Source organism: Cinclus cinclus, chromosome 21, assembly GCF_963662255.1.
Source record: "Cinclus cinclus chromosome 21, bCinCin1.1, whole genome shotgun sequence".
NCBI classification, from domain to species: Eukaryota; Metazoa; Chordata; class Aves; order Passeriformes; family Cinclidae; genus Cinclus; species Cinclus cinclus.
Genome location: NC_085066.1, coordinates 648,985 through 671,703, shown reverse-complemented (window position 1 = coordinate 671,703; position 22,719 = coordinate 648,985). Strand labels below are relative to the sequence as shown.

At 39.6% G+C, this 22,719-nt stretch overlaps 2 protein-coding genes and 1 long non-coding RNA gene across 3 annotated transcripts in view; all 3 read left to right on the top strand.

Annotated features, from left to right (window-relative positions):
* SLC39A10 (solute carrier family 39 member 10) overlaps positions 1–4,399 on the top strand; it is a 31,542-nt gene extending 27,143 nt beyond the window's left edge. The window contains exons 10-11 of the mRNA XM_062506666.1: positions 84–274; positions 3,489–4,399. Of these exons, the coding sequence (XP_062362650.1) occupies positions 84–274; positions 3,489–3,647 (350 nt within the window). The 3' untranslated portion in view covers positions 3,648–4,399. The remainder of the gene's footprint in view (positions 1–83; positions 275–3,488) is intronic.
* Positions 4,400–6,667, top strand: LOC134052302 (uncharacterized). The gene is made up of 2 exons (XR_009933867.1): positions 4,400–6,030; positions 6,135–6,667. It is a non-coding gene; the product is annotated as an uncharacterized LOC134052302 (long non-coding RNA).
* Positions 6,668–10,751: 4,084 nt separating this feature from the next.
* LOC134052301 (baculoviral IAP repeat-containing protein 5.1-like) lies at positions 10,752–13,352 on the top strand. The gene is made up of 4 exons (XM_062506668.1): positions 10,752–10,967; positions 11,591–11,700; positions 12,005–12,119; positions 13,194–13,352. The coding sequence occupies exons 1-4, from the start codon at positions 10,830–10,832 to the stop codon at positions 13,350–13,352; spliced, it is 522 nt and encodes a 173-aa protein (XP_062362652.1). The 5' UTR covers positions 10,752–10,829.
* Positions 13,353–22,719: the final 9,367 nt, after the last annotated feature.

Genomic DNA, 22,719 nt, shown 5'->3' with positions numbered 1-22,719 from the left:
TAGCCCCTGCGGCAGCATGCTCTGGTGAGGGCTCTGTGGCCGCCGGGAGCAGCGCTGACGCGGAGCCCCTGCTGTCCCCACAGGTGACTTTGCGGTGCTGCTGAAGGCAGGGATGACGGTGAAGCAGGCCATCGTGTACAACCTGCTGTCGGCCATGATGGCCTACATCGGCATGCTCATCGGCACGGCCGTGGGGCAGTACGCCAACAACATCACCCTCTGGATCTTCGCCGTCACCGCCGGCATGTTCCTCTACGTGGCCCTGGTCGACATGGTACGGCTGCTGGGGCTGGGCTCGGGGCCGTTCCGCGCGCGACGCCCGGCACTTGTGTGGTGCTGCGCCTCAGCCTGGTGTTCGGGTTCATTCCCGGTGCACTGAGATTTCATCGTCGCGTATCCAGTTCTGGAAAGCTCAGTCTGAACTTCCGCTAGGAGCGGCTGGTAATCCGCTTGTGCCATGTACCTTTTAAAAAAATCACCCCGTGTGAAAATGCTGCTGCTTCAAGAACACACAGGTGTATTATCCTTTGTGTGTGCCCACCATAGATCACACCCTCCAGGCAGCAGTACGGCTGTGCACGTGTTACCAGCCCATATTCAGTCCTGATTTCTCTTCTCTTAAGGTGCTTCAGAACTTCATTTAAGTAAGGCAGTAGAATTCTCACTTCTTGCCTTTCTGAGGCCAAAGGTGATGAGATAATTTTTCACTTTTGGGGTACTTTGTAATGCTCTCCACTTCATTATTGAGACTTTAATTTGTAAATATACTGTTGTTATAAAGTCAGTCTAATCTACTAATAGGTGAATGAGTACTTTCAGTTAAATTGTTAAATAGAATGTCTGGGTAGAGTGATCCTTCTTGCAACTTTAGGTGTTCTGTAGTACTCTTTACTGCCTGAAATACCACTTCCTTGTAAGCTCTGTGTCTGATACTTATTTCCTGTCCTTTCACTGAAGATGTCATGGATAAAGGAAGGCAGTACTTTCATTCCTTCATTCCTTTTTATTTCCCTCAGCCATCGTAGTAGTAACCAAATAGTCAAAGTCCCATGGTCTGACTCAACAACAGCAGGAAAGCTTCTGCAAGAGACACTTGAAACTGAGAGTTTTGTCTTGGTGTTTGCATCATCAGCCTCCTTCTCAAAGACCTGGTTACCTGGCACACAATAAGAGTAGATTTTGATTTCTCCCTAGCTGCGAGCAGAGGTTCACAGAGGTGCAGTTTTCTATCCATTCCTTACACCAGCCCACTGAGAATGAGCCTTTTGGCATTTTTTGCATCTGACTGTCCTGAAGTTTATCTAATTGCATGGGTTTCATTGATAAGGATATTCCTCTCCAGTAAATCGTAAACTCGGGTGTTTCAAAATCCTCTGGGTTTTCTATATTCTTTCATGAAATTTCATTTGGTGATAACTTTCAAGAGTAATCATAATATACTCCTTCCTTACACTCCTGTTTTGGTTTGAATGGGTACATTGAATAGTCCAACTTGAATAATTGCATTTTACTGGGAAACAAACTTACCTGTTGCAGTTTTTGTTTCTTTCATCTCTGATACTGACAGCATAAGCTTTCAAGTTCGAAAGAGTGGGGTTTTTTTTTTAATTGACAGGACCATTCTTCATGTGGTCCTTGAAACTGGTCACATCAGTAGCCAATAAAGCAAAAAGTTCAGTCATCTTTAAACATGCTGTCAAAGTAAATATCCAGAGTGTTAAAGCCCATAACAGTAATGCTGAGGTGAAGCCCTTTATTCTTAATGACTTAACAGCACTTTGTAATTTGGAGTAGTGCTTGCTGTTGAGCTGCCTGGTCTAGTGTATATGTAATACCCATTTAAACATTTTTCACACCAACTGGGGGGGGGCTTTTTGTGTTTTGTTTCTTGACAGATTAGGGTGTTTGTTGGGTTTTTTTTGTATTTAAATAGTCAGTGGGTCAAATTAATTATCAGGTTTATGTATCTTTTAGAAATAGAGTAATACAAGACAAGACGGGTAATATATTTGGGTTTTTAGCAGCTTTGATGTCATTGTCTATTGAGCAGTATTCAAGTTCTTGGAATAACCAAAACTGTTCTACCTGATCTAATGAAAAGCAATAGTTTCCATTTTCTTCTGTATCATCATTTTCTGTACCAAGTGAGTCTTGAAGGAATCCTTGTAAGAATTCATTTCTTGAAGGAATTACTGTAAGAGACTTAAAGATCACAAGTGCCTCAAGCACTGTTAAAACACCGAAGGACTTTGCTCACTTGTAGCAAACTTCAGAGAAGCAACTGCTGCTCCTCTGCCACCACGCTGCTGAGTATAGTCCTGACTTAAGGTAAGGTTAAGGTGGGACTATTGTCCAGTTATCTCAGGCCTAAGGAGAAGTAAACAAAGCTGGGGAGAAGAATGTATGCACCAGGCAAAGCAGCTCTGCAGCTCTGCTGAAAATGAGCTCTGGCTGGGCCCAGCAAGGGGAGACCACAGCCCAGCAGTCCAGAGAGGAGGCACCTACTCAGAGAGAGACTAGGATGGGACTAATTCACTTTGGAACTGAAAGAATCATTTAACAGTAGAATAAGAGAACTGCCTAGCCAAGGAGCATCGAGCCTTTGTCTGCTAGAATGTGTAAATGGTGAGAAGTGTTGAAGTGACACCCACCCTCGGGAAGCCAGGGTGAAGAGGACCAGGGGGACGCTGGCTGAATCCACAGGTGGTTGACTGTCTTCTGCTTCATCTTTCACTCCTCCTTTCTCCTCTCCCTCTTCTCTTCCCTATTTCTCTCTCTCTTTGCCTCACATTTGCTGTTAAATGAAATCCTGACTCTTGACTTTAGTGTATGGTCTCATTTTGCACCTTAATTCAGGCAGAAGCATCTCTCAGTAACCAGATCTTAACATTTACCTCCTGCTTTCTTGAATTAATTTCCTTGTAAATATTTTACTTCTATGTGGATGGCATTGTAAAACACAAGGTTTTATTTTTACATTTCCAAGAGCACTACTGTTAATTGATTTTGTCAGTGCTCTGACTTTCCCTCATAGGTGAGCGATATCTAGAATGTACGTAACTTTCATAAGTTATTATATCTGCACATAAAAATTCTCTTGAAGTGCTTGTAGCTATCATTCCCATATTTAAAAGGAATGCATATGTGAATATGTGTGAGCATCTCACATGAGAGATGAATGGCTAAGTTAATCAAAGTCACATGTTTTATTTGAGCGTGACTTGAATTCTTTTAAAATTAAAAGAGCAGAACTCGAAGAATATTGGGCTGCGCCCTATCTTGAGGAACTTAATTTCAATTTCATGTATGATGGGGTGAAAGTTCAAGGAGAGGCATTTTTAGTTTGTTTTGTAAATACTTCACGTGATCGTGTTTTTATTGAATGTAGCTGTTCAGTAGAATTTAAGCTGTGTATCATCCTGTAAACTTGTCCACGTATAAATGGGATAGAGGTGAAATAACTTTCTAAATTGTTTTGTATCTTTCAGCTTCCAGAAATGCTTCATGGAGATGGAGATAATGAAGAGCATGGTTACTGTCCTGTGGGGCAGTTTATTCTTCAGAATCTAGGCCTGCTTCTTGGATTTGCCATCATGTTGGTGATTGCCCTCTATGAAGACAAAATTGTGCTTGACATCCAGTTTTGACCTGATGCTGGTAATCCCTGTGGTTCCAGTCTGTTGCTGTCTGGCTTTGAGTCTGCTCTGTGTGGCTGTGTGCACACTGCTCAGAGGACACGTGGTGCTTGCACTGCTTACATAAGGACAGGAGATTCCTTTCTGCCTAGAGTAGCTTCTGCTTTTCTCTAATCCTGTCAGATGAGCTTACTCAACACAACTCCTAAAACTTGAGTGAGTGACGTTTAGGAAACCCTAAATCTGAGAAATAAGGGCCAAGGTCAGGGTGCTGGATTGGGAGCACTGCTTGCTTTAGAAAGAAAAAGTACAGGGAAAGATCTCATTTGGGGAAATACCATTCCATTAGTGCACTTGGACAGAACCCAGAAGATGTTAGAGCTGAAACTCACACCTGTGCAAGGAACCCAAGGAATCTTTTAGTGCCACATGAGTCTTGAGTAACACATAGCTGTCTCCACGTGTGTCTAGATCTATACAGATACAACAGGTGTGTGCACCTCTGTACACGTACCTATTAATCCTGTGCTGATTTCCTGCATAGTGGTGACTTGAAGTATTCAATCTTACAGCAGGACATGGAAACCACTGTGCTGAGTTAAATTTTTAAAAAGGAAACCTCAAGCCTAAACACTGTTTAAATTCTTACAAGCTGTGTTAAGCTGCACTCCATCATTGCAAAGCTCCTGTGTAAGAAGGCAGGCTGTTGCCACGTACTCTGCAAAGTGTAACTTCTGTCAAGGGTCAGTTTGATGATGTTTTTCCCCAAGTGAGATTTATTTGATGTTTGTTCCTTGATATTAGTACGAAAATACAAAATGCAGTAGAATTAGTGTTAGCCTGGGGAAATCTCTGACCTTGGAGTTACTGAGCTGTTTCTGGTTCTTTCTTAAAGACGCTAAACATGTATTGTGTCCCACTTGCAGCATAAACTACTGAAGAATTGTGGCTGTGAATTTGTGCAAACTGTTTTAACAAGAGAATCCATGTGGAAATTTCTCCATTTTTTAAACTATTATTTTGGACTGTTTTCTTCATGTCAAACCAAGGTGCAAGATGCTAGTTCCTGAAGCTGGACACAAGGGTTAAATTATGCTCTGCGTATGTTGTACTGGTAGGGTATTTAATATACTGTAACAGCGCATCAAATCTGTTCCTGCAATGCCTTGATATCAGACATTGTGACACCAGCCATTTCTGGCACTAAAGAATATGTAAGATGATTTCTACTTCCAGTATAAAGGAGTTCATTTCTATGATATTTTTTTACAATTTTGGTATTTAAATTAGATTATTAAAAAGCAGATGTGGTAGAACCATGGTATGTGTCATTTAGAAGAATAGATTGAAAATTTGGGCCTTAACTTGCTGGGACCAGCTGTCCTAGATCAGATTGTGCTGACAAGGCATTTATTGCCAGACATGAGTTAGTTCCTCTTGTACCCATCTCCTTAAAAAGGAAATGAATTGTGAGTTTGTGGGGAGTGCAGGTTGATTCTGTAGTACCAGTCCTAAGCATGGTGGTAGCTTTTTTAAAAAACACTCAGTTTTGTCTCTCTTCTGTGTATGCCAGGTGAAAGCTGTAGTTTGACTTTGTGCTGTGAGTTTTAAAGTTCCGGTCTGCTTGGTGCCGGTGTAGCTGCTGAAGCACTAATCCTAACACCTTTAATCAGAGCCAGTGGGTATCTGCATTCCATTTCAAGTTCCTGTGTTTCCTGTGGCCCGTTCCTTTGGAAGTTTCATTGGTCAGTTTAGCTTTTACTGAGAGCAGCTCATGTATTTTAAACGTATCAGTTGGTTGCCAGTATTTCTTCCTAATGCAGTATCAGGAAACAGTATTAAGGGTCCATTTCAAAGAAGGGTGCAGTTTCTTCAGTGAAGAAGCCAAAAGCCCAGAGTTCAGACACACAGCCAATTGATGTTCTGAACTCAGGTTTTCTTCTTTCCTCTTTAAACATGTTTAGTGTCGAGCCCTTATTAGTAAACACACTGTTGTTAGCTTCAGATTGCTAAATTTCTGCAGTGTAGAACTCCTGGATGACATTTTTGCATAGTGCCCATAGGTCAATGAGACAAAACTTCCTGGATACCTTCTGAAGATCTGAACTTAAAGAATCTCTGTTTCTTTTGTATTAAACTGACTGACTTAAGTTTTTTCTGTTAATTCTGAAATATATGGGGGTCATTATGCAGCTGAACTGATATTTTGTCAAATCATTTTTAAGGTTTATGTTTCTTAATTCTTTTCAAATTAAGATTTTTGTATTTCCAGTAGTATATTTACAGTTGTATTAGTTGGAACGTGGTTATAGCTCAATACACTGCCTCTGTAGGAAAAATAGTTAACTTCCTTCCAAGACCATCTTCAGACAAGGGAAAAACATGGTCATTGAAGGTAGGTACTGTATTTTTTCATGGAATATAGATTTATTTTCTAGTATTTATTGCAAATGTAACAGAGCAGTGTTAACAGCTGTGACTTCTCTATGTTCCCACCAGTACTGAACTCCAGATGATTCTAATGTACACTTCTGAGTCACGTTACAGACAATCTGAATTCCACTACATTTCTACTTGGCTTCAACATTCCATTTTGCTTGAATCCAGACTCTCATTTAACTTGTATTTGTTGGAGGGCATAAATGTTACTTGTATATTACAATGCTGTCACTGTGTGACATCCCATATGAATTCTGATGTAAATCACATTGCACTCAATCCGCTGTGATTATGCTTAGAAAATGTTGTAGTTGCTAGATGCAGTGTGATTATTTTTTTTTATTATTGTTTTTCCTTTCCTCTCCCCATTAACAACTGAGTCTACGGTTTAAAATGTGATAATGGTCCAATAAGATAACTTGCTGAGCTATTGTGTTTTTTTGTTATAACTAAATCATTTTTTAAAAATTTTATAAAGCTGGAAATTATCAAATGCTGTTTTGTTCATTGTCAACAGTGTTGTATTCATTTTATGTATGTTCCTTATACATAAGGAGCCTTCAGAAAATAAAAAAAAATATTCAAGGAGCAGATATTTTTGTTGAGTTTTCTAAGGTTTGATTACTTTTAATATTCCTTTCAGTTCAGCAGCCATCACTACAAGCCCCCAGAATAAATTCTGAAAAGGAAGGTATCAAATACTTTGCTTAACAGGGTTGCTTAAACAATTAAAAAGCAACATCAATGCTCTGTCCAATAGATGTTCCAAATATCTAGATCAGTCAGAGAGGAGCAATACTGAAAACAAGAATAGTGGAGTGGGGGATTCCATGGAAAGTTACTGTGATCTCCTAGCTGAGCCTGTAGTCTTTGGATTGCTCAGGGAAAAGGTCCCTAGCCACTTTCAGAGAAAGCTGCCCATCCTGGGAAAGTCTCACTCCCATCCTTCCGAAGCACAGTCTGCCAAGAACATGTCTGAGTTTTCCTAGCTCTAAACTCTCCTCACTATTCTTGTTTCATGTTCTGTGGCACTGCTGCAAGTGCCTTCCTCTAAAGCAGCAGAATTCCCTCCAGTACTGCAGTAAAAGTTACTAGCTTAGAACTAACAATATCCAGTTGCCTACAGATGTGTCCTTTTCTTTCTCTTGAACCATGGTAGCACTAGACTGTACCTGGCTTACCGACTGGGCTAGAACTGGCCAAGGAGTTGAAAATTCTTAAAAGCTGGAGGAAGTAGGAGATACATAAATTGACTGTACAGACACAAAATGTTTATTCAGGAAGACAGAAAAAATACAACACCCCCTCCCAGAAAAAAAAAAAAATAAAAGGCCGTGAAACATTCTCAAGTGGAAAAGAATGGAGATACAACACAATAAAGGACAGTAAAAACTCAGGAGGGAGTTTGAACATACTAACATGGATAACAGTGAAAGGTTAGGGTAAGGTGATGTGTGGCTTTATGTACCTGTGTAAGAATGGTGTCAAATAGCAGTTGTGTTCCTGACTGATCCTTGGTAATAGCAGAATTTTCAGTCATTCCAAAGAGCTCTGGAAAGGGTTCTGTGCAAGTGTAGCCAACCAGCCCACAAAAGGCCACCAGCTGTGCTTCAAAACCACTACAGGTTTTCCTAGAGTGACAAATAAAGTGTGTAAACTAAGATATAAAAGATAAAAAGATACAATTTCTGAAAAGTTCTCGGAGTTGACGAAAATTCTGTTAAAATGAGATACCAGCGATTCCAAGTGTAAGGGGCTGCAGCCCCTCTCTGAGCCCACTGCCTCCCAGGTGCCCAAAGGTGTTTTGCTGATGACTGTCAACCTCTGTGTGGTAAATTAAGCTGATTATTGTGGCCTTTCTGGCACCAGTAGGTATAATGAACTGTTTCTCTCATGCCTATTTTAAAATGCTTTAACTTCACTCGGCTCTGTTTCTCACTTACTGTCCCCTGAGTGCTGGCTCACAGAGTCAATTTAGATGACAGTAATTGGGTGGTGTTTACATAATGTCACTCTCTCAGAAGTCACTGAAACAAGGCTTGATAGAAGATGAGATTAAGCCATCAAAGCAAACAGTGACTGAGTAAATACTGAGATACATCAGTTTCAGTAAAGATACATCTATTTAAGGAAAAAAAAAAAAAAGTGTTGGCAATTCTGTTGTTCTGAGATACTTACATCTTCAGGAAAGGTGAAATAAACACCGCTTGGATCAAGTATATAATGGACATTTGTAATGATTTCCAAGGCAAATAGCATCTTCAGAACACTTACAGAGCCAGTGCCAGTCACCAGTGCCTCTGGCACCATAACTGTATTCCCCCTTCACAGTGAGGAGCAGCAACTGGCAGCTCCTGCAGGAAAGCAGGACACTGATCTGAGCAGCAGCCCAGCACGTCCCTGGGCAGCCCCATCAGTGTCACTGGCATTCGCTTGGAAGGCAGCCAGACTTGTCACTGGAAAGTTTAAAAGCTGTTAATTACTTCTGCTAGTTCATGCTTGAACTATTTCATCTCCAGCCCTTCAAATACTTTTTAATAATCATCCCTCAAGTCACCCAGCCATTGCTGCTTCTGAAGAGTAATAGCACCAACAATTTCCATAGTAATGCAGCTGAAATACCCTGGATACAAGTTTATGGAAAACTTTTCCATAAAAAAACTATATTTTTTTTCCATAAAAACTTTTTGAGGTTTCCTTCTTCTTCACCTGCTTCTTCATGACTTTAGGTGGTACTTTTGTAAATAGATAGAAAATTCCACATTGCAGGCCACAGGTAATTAGTTATTAGGTTAAAAGTAAAAATAATTTAGTTCTTAATTAAACAGGCCTTAAAAGGCCTTGTAGTGTGAGAGATACATCACCATCTTTAACTTGTTATCTAGAAGTGCTACCAAGTAGAACTCACTATAACATAGATAAGAATTAATAAACATCTGAGTACAAATACAAAATACCAGCTCTCAAGCATTTAATCCCGACTCTAGCAGAAGAAAAAAAGAAAATAAAAAGTGCAATAGATCCCAACTGGTTTCACTCTGCAGCAGTCCAGGTGCTGGTCCTGTTCCTGGCACTGAATAAATCCCAGCCAGCCATCTGGGGTAGCAGTAACATATTTGACACTTTGCAGGAACAGTTCATATGTTTTCTTCTGTCCTGCACAGCAGAGCAGAGCCGCTCAGAGCCCAGCTTCTTCCTGCTCTCACACTTCGTGAGTCAGGGGAAGCCCTAACAAAGGCTGTCAGCAGCAAGTCTTTAAATGGTCATGAGCATCAGTGCCAAACAATCTCTTAAAACCTCAAAGCAATTTTATTTTTTAAAGCTGTTTATTCGTGTACATCTAATTAATACACATTACATACAACTGTATGTATGAGACCATGCACTTATACATTTAACACCACTGTATTATAAAATATTGCTCATACAACATTTTAGCTTTTTCCTTATCCTAAGTTCGATTTCTGATTGGGTTTTCAGTTGAGACCATCTAGCTAGATATACAACCTCATTTAGATAATCTACATTAATTATAGAAAAATAATGTGATGAATAAAATGTGCTTGCAAACACACATTCAATTATGAAAACAGTGGATGTAATACCACATTCAAAGATGTATTTCTTGCACTTCCTACCTATAATTCTGTCAGAATTCTTGTGCTGTTGAGAATGACAGGTACCTTTCAAGTCTCCAGCCACCAAGCTGTAAAGGTATCCTGAATTTTATAGTAGGTTGTCTACATCCTTCACGAGAATACTGTTTGCAGAAGTGTTCTGAAACTGTCAGAATTTCATAGGTCCAGATTAAATGGATGGGTAGTTGGAGCTGTTCACTGGGAGATACATAAGAGCTGGTATGACATGAAAGAAGAGGTGACATTGGAAGTCCTATACAAATGTTCTTTAATCTCATTTCTGTCACCACATCTGTACAGAATAATGTGCTGGATTATTTTCTGCACTTACTTCATCTGTATTTTGGAGAAGATTTAAATTTTCAAGTCTGACAATGCAACACCATCTTTGAGAGGTGTTAAGATCTTAGGAAGCTGCTGCATGCAGCAGTCTTGAAGACACTGATGTCTAAACTTCTAGACACTGGAAATCTAAACTTCTACTAAATTTAACTGGACTCTATACCAAAATAAGAGACTGTTTACAAAATGACAGCTTAATGTTTTGATACATTAAACCCTTACAGACCTTTAAAATATTACCATCCAGCATCTGGCCATACTCTACAATATTTTATACAGACTAGAGTAATTATGATATTATAAAATAACCACCTCCTCTTTAAAGAAATGCAGCAGCATTTACAAAGACAATCCTAGGAATTAATCTCTGAACATGAAATTCAAGAAATACTGAAGGCTTCAAATGTTAATTCAACCCCTTTAGTTGCAATCAGGATAGCATTTTTTAAAATTTTATATGCAAAGTATCTGTATTTGTAACTAGAGATCTTAACTTGCACCTTTTAATGATTCAGTTGTAAAGTCTGCAATTACCATAGGTGCTTCCAGTTAAAAAATGCATAGTGTGACCAAGGACCCAGACTGACACAAGGGGACCCAGCAGCTTCAATTTCCCTTGGCTGTCCTGCCCATACACTCACCTGTGCTGGGAAGGGACTAAGGCTCCCTGAGGCCTTCCCCTGCTCTCCAGGTGCAATGTGTCAGCAATTAGCAACGGCCTTAAATGTGAGAGCAGGAGGGAAGCTCTGCCTTCCACTGACTGCAGGCTTCACAGATGGAGACCCTCTTGCAAGAGCTTAGCTCAGCTTCCAAGCTCTTAACTGACTTTAAGGAGATGTATGAGTATGAGACCCGCTTAAAAACCTTCACTAAGTGGCCCTTCCAGGAGAACTGCAAGTGCACACCAGAGAATGTAAGTCTAAAATGGTTATTTTGCCTCTGCTGTAATTTACATATACTATGCCTAAATGTGAAGACATTGTTAAGTATATTCAGGTTCAAGAGGAGTCCACTAAGCCTGAAGATGGAAAGTTAAATACTCAGCTTTCTTCTGTTGCCACCTCAGAAATACAGTAGTGGAACTGACTGTTTTTTTCTGTGTTCAGTCCACTAGTCTGCCTACAGATTTTAATAATTATTGTTCTTGCTTTTTTTTTTTTTTTTTTTTGTTCCTGTCATTTAAAAATTTTTTTCTTGTATCACATAGTCCTTCTAATTTCAAATTCTATTTATGATAAATTAGCCTATATGAAACAAATATGGATCCAGCAGGAAGGATGAAGTAGTGATCACTACTTCAAATTCAGAAATGGAAATTATTTAAATAAAAAATCCCCCTGACTTTTACTTGGGCACGCACATGCTACTGCTAGCCTGAATCTCAGATGAGTCATACTGCAAGAGTTACCTGAGAAGGTGTTTGGTTACTGAAACAAACTGAATTTTTTGTGTCTTGACTAGACATGACTCTAAAGTGGCAGGGAACATGAGTAGTGCATGGGATAAGGCTCTTAACTTCTAAACTGTCCCCTGCAGATGGCAAAGGCTGGCTTCATCCACTGTCCAAATGCAACTGAACCAGATGTGGCCAAATGTTTCTTTTGCTTGTTAGAACTGGTGGGCTGGGAACCAAATGATGACCCATGGTAAGCACAGCTGTAACAATGCTCTTAAAGTATCTCTCCAAATTTCTTGAGTAATTTTACAATGAGTTAATATTCCTGTCAGTTTCCACCATGCCAGTTCACAAAACTGGAAGTTTATCTTGCCCAGTAACTGTGAAATTATTCAACTAGCTTTTATCTGAGATCCACTAAAATCTATTTCATCTCTTCTGTATCATGCTGTTTCTGCTGATAGCACGAGTACTGAAGAGACCTGCCTCTTCATCTCCTGAAACAAAACTTCCATGACTTTAGCATCTGTTTGTATTCTGGGTTTATCTTGCAGGGAGGAACATGCCAAACGTCACACTTGTGAGTTTTTATCCCTTCCCAAGCACTTTGATGAGCTGACAGTGGAGGAGTACTACATGCTGGAGATGACACGGCTGAGGACCTTCATTGTAAGTGTTAACCAAGTCATCTGAAATTCAGAGCTAGAATATCAACAAGAACTTCTCTCACTAATATTTCCATTCATCAACCAGGAATGATTGTCTAAGGCTAGAACAGAACTTATTCTGAAGTAATGATTTAATGTGCATTATTGGCTAAGAAATCTGCACCTAGGCACTTCTCAGTGTAGTTTAGTCTGGCTTTTGAATGCAAATCTGTTTCCTTTAGAAGTGTTTTTCCAACAGCTCATTAGAGCAGGAAAAAAATACATAGGGTACAATAATCAATCCAGTAAACTCACCAATGAGCAGCTCTGTCATTCTCAGGAGGGATGAACAACCTACATGTAATGACAAAATTTGACCAGATCATTGCTTCACATGTCCAGTTTTACATATAAATCTGCCTAATTAAACTTTAAAGCCCATTTCAAATATTTTGCTCCTCCCCCACTTCTGGGGTTTTATGCCGTAGTGTTGACATGTAAAAAAGCACACAACTGAGCTTCTCAGTTGATCAAGATCAGCTGATGTAACGCTGTGGATAGTAAGAATCAAGTGAACCAAGTTCCCAGATGAGGCACAGCAAGAGAGTCTACATATTACTTGTTGGTGGGTTTGCCCAAATGAGATCTTTGCCTTGGCTAATAATGTTCTGGATTAAATACATACCTAGTGACTGGCAAGGTTAAGTGTTTAAGGTCACTGTGCAACAGATTAAAGTACAAAAAAAAAAGTTCACATGGCACAGTGGTACTTTAGAAGGTGGACTAAGAGTAAGAAGGCGGTGTTACCTAACTTGAACCGTGAATGATTTAGAGCAATGTTTCAAGGTACAAAATGGGTCTTGGCCGAGTATGACTTTATTTCTGAGTACAGTGTATAAAAATGTGAAGCAGCAGCTGCAGGTAGGGACACTTAGCCCTGGGGATAGTGCCACCGACAGCTACAAGAGCTGTGCCTTGGGCTGAGCGGGGCAGGACTGCCGGCCTGAAGCTCTGGTGCCTGAACGCAGCCTGAGGACGGGCTGGGATTTGGCTGAGCTACACGGCTGCGAGTCTCCTTCTCTCGCTTTGATTCTAGTGCCGAGTCGGCAGGCGCGCGATCGACTCTTTTCAAGAAGAAGCCGCGGCAACAAGGCAGAGGCTGGTGGATTGCTTTGGCTCCAGACCCCGGCTCCCAGCACCGCTGCACGGGGAATCGGCTGCTGGGCAAAAGGAGCCCGGGACAAGGGAGCTGTGAAGCCTGACTCTACCCATGTCTCTGGAGTTGGTGCAAGCGTTCCTCTCTAGAGCTGAGCAGGTGTGTGAGGAAGTGTATGGGCAGAACCGCTCTCAGGAGCGAGCACACACGGGTATGGCTTGTCTTTCGTGGTGTGGCTGGGTGGGCAACTAGGAGTAGTCCCACTACCCTGCCAGTGTAAGAAAAATGTCTAAGCAAATGCTTTTATTCTGGTTTTTAGCAAGCTGACTTTTTTTGAATAAAGATTGCCATCTATGAGTGCTTTCTGTGATCTGCCTTAAAACCTTACACCTGGGCAGGCTGAAATCAGAGCAGTTCTGCTTCAAGACACTTTCCAGCAAAGGAAATGGATCTGTGAGCCTGCAACAACTGCTTTAACCACCTGTATTATCTACACTCCTGCTTGCCACTAAGTTCTCTTTCTAGATTGGACAAAATTGACACAGGTAATGGCATCCAGCAAAACCAGCAGTGCCCTGAGTAAGGGTAGATACAAGGTGTGTAAGACAGTCTCAAGGAAGAGCTCTGGGGAGTTTAGTGTGCAACTAAAACAACAAAAGCTATTTAAAGCCCTATTTAAAAGTGTTTCATTACAATTTCAAACTCACTGGAGTTCTTCTAAAATCTTACTATTTCATATTTTCCTTTATGAGAGACTGTAGCAGAAAAAAATGCGAGCTTGCAAATATTTTTCTTTTTTAAGATGCAGACAGACCTTTCTCAGTAAGGTAAAAATTTTGTACAATGCTTTGTCAGGTCTCAGGCAGTGAGTGAACAGCAGTTTTTTGAACTACCCTGACTTGTCTTCACACTCTGCAACAAAATCCTCATGCTGGGAATCCTAAAAACATGTATTTCAACATGCTTCTTCTAAGCATTTATGAATTCTCTATCTTGAGGGTGAATTATCCCTTAATTTGACACATCAATCCATGAAGTATTTTTTTCTTAAGTTACAGAAATGAGGTCGACATGCTTAAAGGTTTTTAAAAAAGAAGCCCTTTAAATATATGTTGTTCTGAGAAGCCTCTTGTATAGCACAGGATTACTATCTTTAAAAGATTTAGAGTAATTTTTTAAGTTCTTCTCTAGAAAGTGAAGAAATTATGCAGGGGAAAATAGGCATTCATTTTAGCTCCCTCTTTGTTAGAACTCTATTCTTGTGCCAGTCTTTAGTGTTAAAATGATAACATGGCATCAGTGACAATCACACTGCAGTATTACTAGGTAACTAGGAGTTAGGCTGCAGCTTCATGCAGAAAAACAAGAATGAGAAAATTAAAGTCAAGCAAAGCACCAGAGAGCTTGATTTGTAAATGGCTTATGACCAACCCAGCTGTTTTGTTATTGCAGATTCTAGAGTGGGGGAGCAGTTGTTTTGTGGGGTGTTAGCTCTGTATTAGCCTGACAACAGGAGAATCTGTGAGTATTCACAGGAAAGTGGGAGGATTAGAACTACATGGGTGATAAAAAATGCTTTCACCTGACAAGTAAAAGGTGCAGCAACTCTGCATCAGGACAGTGACAGACAATGCCAATCCTTTCATCTGCCATGCAAGGGTCAGCAATGCTCTCAGCTTTGGTGTTACTGTTTGAGAGTCTGTAGCAGTTAAAGAGATGAGGGTGAGTCTATAGATCCCATTTTATGGAACACAGCTTACACGAAGGACTTTTTCTTTACTCCAGCTTGGCTGTGTGTGAATGCACACAGAGCTGTCCCACACCTCTCAGCACCTTTCACTTATTTTAGCTATAGAGAATTTTCTGTGGGGCTGCCTACCTCTGCTTTCACTGGGTGAAATCTTCAAATGGTGCACCAAACATTCCCTGGGGGTGACTGCTGTCCTGTGTCCCACTGGCAGCTGGGATTCACATTCTGTATCTTCATATTTCTGCTGATGGAAAGGTTTGGAGTCACTGTGAGGTAATTTTATTTATTGCATACTCAGGGATAGAGGAGATTTTTTGAGATATAAAACAGTAAGATTTAAAGTCAAAGAGTTAGATTTATAGAATACAGACTGCCTTGGTGGTAAAGGTTACCTCAAAGGTGCATTCAAATTTGATCCCAAAATGTTAAGCTCTGACTAAATTATTATTAGCAATATCTTTAACAGTTCTGCTAAGCTTTCCTTGTCCCTACCTACACTACAGATAAAAAATCCCAATGTAGTTTTTGCATGTGAATTGACTACTGTATTAAGTCTTGTAAGTATTTTTATAAAAGAAGGTGACCAGCTAGCATCAGGAGATCCAGACTTGGAATGGTGGAAAAAGTAATGAATTAAATTCCTGACTGGATGAAAGAATGTTAGAATTGCAAGGTGAAGTATCAGACATGAGAAATGTCAACACCTGTGATACCAGTCACCCAGCAGTGTAAAAAAAAAAAAAAAAATGTTGGCGGGGAGGAAGAATAAACAAATGCCAGGAATTCTTCCCAGGTTTTAGCCTACCATTTAAAAAATAAAACAGAGTTGCACATACATTTTCAAAATTCTCACCTTAACTGTTTTTCCAGCAAGATAAAGTGTAGAGATATTATTATTCTAATATGAAAAAAAAAATAGCAATTCTTGTAAAGCATTTAAATAGATAAATTAAACTGAGTGTTATATTGTGCTAAAAAGTATCTTAGCATAGTTTTAAGTATAATTTGGAGTGAGGGCTTCAGTAGTACTCACTTGATTCAAAATGGAGGGAAAAACAAATCTATTTTCCTTAACTCTAAGAACATTGGATATTCACTACTTTCATTTTTTAGCTAATTTTGCCCCCTCCAGGTCCTTCTGTAATTTACACTTTCATTAATAATCGAGCTTCCTGAATGCATTTTTCCAGTGTTGTAATAAACTGAGGGTCACTGGGTTTGATTATATGCAAACTATTGGCTTTTTCTATGTTCTTTATTCATCTGTTTGTTTGATAGCTCCCTAAGAGCCATCGGAGGCCATCTTCTTGCATTACCAAAGGGAAAAATACAAACTTCCAGAATTGAAATATAAGCTCTTCAAATGCTTACCTCAAAGTGCTTCTTGAGGCAATTTATTCCCCTTTGTCATTACAGCAAAAGCACATTAGTATAAAATCATAGCAGGCACAGAGTCCGTAAAATCCTGATGAATTTAAGAGGAGATAGATGGATCCTAAAGTCCTTTATTTACAATAAACAATTTCCCTCTTTGAAAGAACTCATTTAGAATAAGAGTTCTTACTTCCCAGAAAGTTTAATCACATTTAGTTTTATATTTAATTCAAAATAGTAATATCCCTCTGAAATTCTTAACAGCATTAATACAGTTGTGTGCATAAGTGAGTATTTTCAAGTATACAACAAAGGGAATGTTCCACTAATGAAAATGGATATTGAGGAAGAAAGCCCAAAATTTAAGAGGGGAACTTCGGGTGGAGAAATGTACCATGAATGGCAGAAACCTCTGTTACGGATCAGAAACTGCACTGGGGAACGACCCTTCACCAGCTAAAGGAGGATGCCTTTCTTCCCCCTTTTAGAAAGGTTCAGGAAAACATCTGAAAGGGGTACAGCCCAGCCTCCCCACAGGAGAAGAAAGCTTCCACAGGCAAAATGCACCCTGAGATTCAGGAAACACACCTGTAACCCAGCAGCACAGCATGACATTAATAGAGTGGGAACTTCATAAAGTCACCAGGATTCTGAGTAATTTGATAAACACAGATAAGGGAACATTTAGTAACACCACAGGTCTGGAGAAGCACAATGTATAACCAAGAGAAAAGTAGGTTTTGATTCCTTTCTTAGTATATTTATCAACAGCAAACGGAATAATTGCAACTGGTAAAGCAAATGAAAGTGCTGTTGGCAGTTCTATAAATGGGATTCTTGCTGCTTGCTTTTCTCTTTCATATGAGAAAAAGCTAGGGGAAAGTAATTTATGCTTCAACATAGTTTCCTATTTACAACTAATGTATGAAATAAAAAAGGGAAATGAAATAAAAAATGGCATCATTCCCAGTCATTCAAAACATCAGTGTAACTTATTTTGTTAGTGACACTGCCAGTGTCAATTGCAGGAGAAATAAAGTATCAAGAAAAGCACATAAATCATGTGTACAAAAGTAGTCTGAGTTCCCTGTTAGAAGACCATCAATAATCTAGATATGTAGATCTTATTTCTAAATATAACTTTTAATATATCACAGATTGCAGCCTGGGATTTTTTTACATTTGCTTTTTTGTCTTTTTTTTTTTTCTTGCCTTTTTTTTTTTCTTTTTTTTTTTTTTTCTTCTGCTTTCTTCCCTAGGAAGATGGAAGAACTTCTGCACCCAAGATTTTCTTAAAATTTACGGGACGTGGAATCAAACCTCTAAGTAATTTAAACCTCATTAACACACTTTGCATAAAATAAATATTTATAATGAAGCAATAATGTATGATTATTCAAATTTGCAATGAAAAACTAAGGCAATAAAGCAATTTTATTACACAATGTCATATAAATGCAAAATAAAAAAAAAAATAGCCTGAACAGACTCCATTAGCTTTTTGCTTTCAGAAACTCTGTTCGTACAGTCTGGAGAAGAGTATCCTTTTAAGCCATGAACCTCAGGCTCCACATTTGTGGAAGGACAGTGCCACCTTCTGGAAACTGATGCCTGCTCATTTAGCCCAAATCAACCTGACACTGCAGCTTCTACTCTGGCATTTACACTCTCCTGCACAAAAGATGATTTTTTTGCCCCCCTGCCAGTGATAGCACGTTGTAATTGAGTAGCACTGAATATCTGAATTAGATGATTTTATCAAAATGGATCGTTCAGCACCCAATACTCAGAAATACCTAGCAAACTTCTCAATTTCTTGCCTATTCTGGATAGTTTAGTGAGCTGACTTATAAATACATTAAAAAGGTAACATCCAGTAGGATGAAATCCTTTGATATTGGCAAACATCCCCAGAATGAAGGCAGGTTTTTTTGAATCATTATTAGAATTATGTAACAAGATTACCAGAATCACAAGGTAGCTGAGCTAATTCCCTGAGGATCAGAATCTGCAGAGCATGCATGAGAGGAGTTTGGGAGAGCTGGACTTGCTCAGTTTGGTGAAGTGGAAATGAAGGCAGAGTTTAACTGTCGCCAGTAACAGGTACAAATCTTTGCTTGGGAGATTCAGCTTGGACAGCAGGAAAAAAATTATTCCCTAGGAGCCCTGAAGCCTCTGGAGGTAATCTAGAGCTATAGAAAACTGCATTTCCCAGAGGAAGGTTAGAAAGGTCAGTTAATTTGCTTACACCAAATGAAGACAAGGAATTTGGAATTCTCTTTGGCAGCAGTCCAAAATTCCCCATGCTTTGTTAGGTTACTGAGAGAGCAACCACTATGTAATTGCCTGAATCTCAAAGAATGAAGCAACAGTCTTGTGCTACAGAATACCTTGCATTATCACTGTCAGTCATCAAAACACTCTGAAAACTGAAATGATGAAATTACCATGGCAAGCTCACTCTTTGTAAATAGACAAACCCAACTATTTTACATTGACAAGGAAGGAGCTCCTACACTATGGTACTGTAGCAATTAGAGAAGAAATACTTATTGGACTGCACATATAGGGGTATGCACATATGTACTCATATTTACTGAATATGTAACGAAATCTAAAAGAGGATTTCTGGAGGTCAGTGGGAATTTTGAGGTCTCCATATTAGCTAGATATTTATAGCCAAGCTTTCTAGGAAAGGCTTCTGGGTTTTCACAATATGGCTATGTTTGGGGGATTTAAGAAGTAAGCATTTCCTTGAGAAAAGAGACAAAAAAGATGGAAGTACAGAATGTTGAAGACAATGCTTAATGTTATAATTTAACTTTCTGCCTTGGAAACAAAATACAAACCTTTCATCACATCCCTGAAATTTGTCTCATCTTCAGTTCCTTCATCTCCTTTACATAAGCCCTAACATTTTTAATTGTTGAAGAGCTAAACAATTCAGTAGCTTTATATTTAAAGTAGAAACTTCAGACAACATTCTCGTAGTTTTTAACCTTTCCATCTCTATTCAGAAATCTTTTGGCTGGTAAAACAAAGGTATTGATATAATACATCTGCTGTCTTAAGTACCAGAGTGTGTTACAAATATTTAGCAACATCTCCAATGCATTAGCACTCCCACATCATTAATTAAGAGTAAAAATCAGCTTTTGAAGGGATTAAATGATGTGTGGCTGACAAGGGACAAAAGCTTTATCCCTTTAAAACAAGATTAATTCACTGCTTAAGGAGGATAAACAAAAACATTTGAAGTCCTTATGCTTTAGATTAAGCAGAAGAGATTTCTTGTTTGGTTACAATAGTTGGTAATGTTCTATTAAAGAAAATTACCTTTTTCTCTTTTCATAATGTTTAATGAAAGGAGATCCTCTCATAGTCTGAATTTTGACAATGTGGTCTGAATACCATCTATAGATGACAAAATATGGGTTCCTACTCTACAATCAAGAACTCCATTTAATCCCATTTGGAATTCCTTTCCATTAAAGCTTCCTCAATTGAATGTCCTTTCCTGGCTGCTTCACTGACAGGCTCAGAATTTTCTAGGAACGGTTCAAAATGCAAATTAATGTGTGACAAAACATGAAAGTCTTCTTCTAAGACCCAGAGATTTGGACATCTTTCCCAGTGTCTTTCTTGCAAACCAGGACTGTGAATCACCTGAATTCGAGGGACGTGGCATCTCAACTGCTCTACTTTGAATTTAACTGGCCTTGTTACTGCTAATGCTCATGGGGAAATGTGGAAGGCTTTGACAAGTTTATACAGTCCATGCCAGTAGTTTTCTACATCTCTTTTACTCCATCTGGGCTCACTTCTCCATCCAGTCTCTTTCCTGTTATATTCCACAGTCACATCATTGATCATCAATCATCAAACATCAGGATCATATAGGAACAAATTACCATGCTCAGCAAACTTGCAGTTTAAAGCTCAGAAGGGGTTTCATGCCAGTATAATATCACACACTACCCATGGTGAAATGCAAATTGGTCATTATCCAACACAAAATTATAGCATAACACCTATGCATCTTAAAGACACCATGTTCTCAGAGAGTAAACATTTTACTTTTTGCTCGAAAAAATTGGTGCAATTATGCCTGATATTAAACTTCACTGCAGCAAAAGTTCAAATCATTCAGACCCAAATTCAGCTGATCACTGAGGGAGCCACCTATATTCCCAACATGTAATACCAGGCACATGCACCAGAACCTTGCTGAGCAGCAGGTGAGTACAGCCAAGTTCCATTTCAAGGGTGAATGTAAGTGCTTTGCTGAACTGAAACATAAATACATTAAAGAAACAGCAGGGGGTTGATTACTGAAGTGATATTTGTGAATTGAGGAGATGGGATTTTACAGTTCCCAAACTGCAAACTCTACATCTGCTGAATTTTAAATGATCATTCAACAAAGGCTGCAAAGGCAAAATGACTTAATACAATTTGCCAATGAGCACTTTTTAAAGTTCTCTTGCAAAGAAGTAAATGCAGATTCCAGTTCTTTACACCTCAGGTTTCAGGTCTTTGATTAGTTTAGTGTATCAGGGAATGGATATCAAGTCTTCCTCAACTAATTCAATTGCCTGAATTTAATTCAAACCAAGGAAAATCAAGAAATGTTCACTGTTTGACTACACTGGCTGCTCAGAAGCCTGCGGAACATGCAATTTCATTGTCCTGTTAGACATTAAAAACAGAATAAATTAAGGTTAAATTAACAATTATTTTTATTAACTTTATATTAAACTTTTTTCATTTACTAATATTTATATTAGCATTATTTATATAAATATTTACTACTATTACTACTATTTTAAGTGAGAACAATTGTGTGACTGAATATGCTTCATTAGTCTTGGTCCAATACTTTGAGTTTCAAAGATCTAAGTTCAGTTTGTTTCAACACTTTGTTTTAATGGCTGTCATTAAAACAGCTGAAAAATAATGTTTGATGAGAGATTCAAATGGAAGAATTGCACCATTGGCTGGGCTTAATAAATCACAATTCCACCCACCAGTTATGCAGATTTTTGTTTCAATTATTGTAATTCATTTTCACCCTCCTTGATGTCACTTTATTGTTCTTGCAAGCTGGCTGGAAGGTCTTGCAATTCTGAATTTTTAAAATCACAAACTTTGGAAAGAAATTGCACAGAGCCTTGTCCAGTTGAGATTTGAAGCTCTCCAAAGCCCACTGCCCCTGAACTTCTCCCCTGCTTCATCACAGACTGCAGAGGATGTCATCCCTGTGCCTGCTCGGAATTCCCCGCCCTGCAAACTGAGCAAAGCACCAAGAGGAATCTGGCACCCCTTTCTCTGTAGGCTGTAACTACATCCCTGCACCACATTATTTTCTCCCAACACCCACAGTTCCTCCAAGACTCCAGCTCTTCACACACCAAATGCTCCAGCCCCATAACCAGCCCGTGGTGATCGGATGGACTTGGGTTCATCAGCAGCTTTACAGCTCATGTGGGTAAAATCATCTGAATCAATCAGATGACTCTGAACTCCTAACATGCTCTTTGTTCTCCATGTCTTACATAATGAAACTGAAATGTAAAGCTCGAGTGGCCTTGATTTGGGTAAGCACTACCTAGCAACAACCAAAACATCAGCGTGTTATCAATGTAATTGTCATACTGAGTCCAAAATACAGCACTGTGCCAGCTACTGAGAAGAAAATGAACTCTAGTCCACCGAAGCCAAGATAATGACATAATATTTTGTACTTTGCACCAAGCTGAAGACTTGGTACACAAATTAATTTCTGTGATTTCTAAAGGGGGGTGCCTGTAGGAGACAGTCACTCTCTTTGGAAACACTACAGGAACAGCAGCGCAAACCAAAAGCATCTGTTTAAATTTGCACGGCTAAACCAATTAAAGGAGATGTGGGCAGCTTTAAGGAGGACTGTGTTGCCTGCACAGCCCCGTTCTGCAGAGCTGGCAGCACAGATGGTGCCAATGCCCTGCACCCTGCCAGCGCAGCGGTAAAAGCCGCCATGGCAGAAAGTGAACTCGTACAATAGAGTTGAGTCAAAACCTGTAAGTAAGTAAATAAATAAATACAATTAAAAACCCCAGACAAAACACATCTTTTGGCTCAGACAGCTCGCTCCAGCAGCCCGGTGTCCCTGGGGGCCGTGAGACGCCTCGGCCCCGCTCAAGGGACACGGCACAGCTCGGCCCCGCTGCTTTCCGCCTTCCACCACCTCATCCAGCCGCTGAAACCGCCGGGAGCCCAGTCCCGGGCCCGGGCCTCGCCCAGCACCGCGGGCCCAGCAGCGGCTGCGATGCTGTGGTCGGGGCGCTGAGACCACGCTGGGCT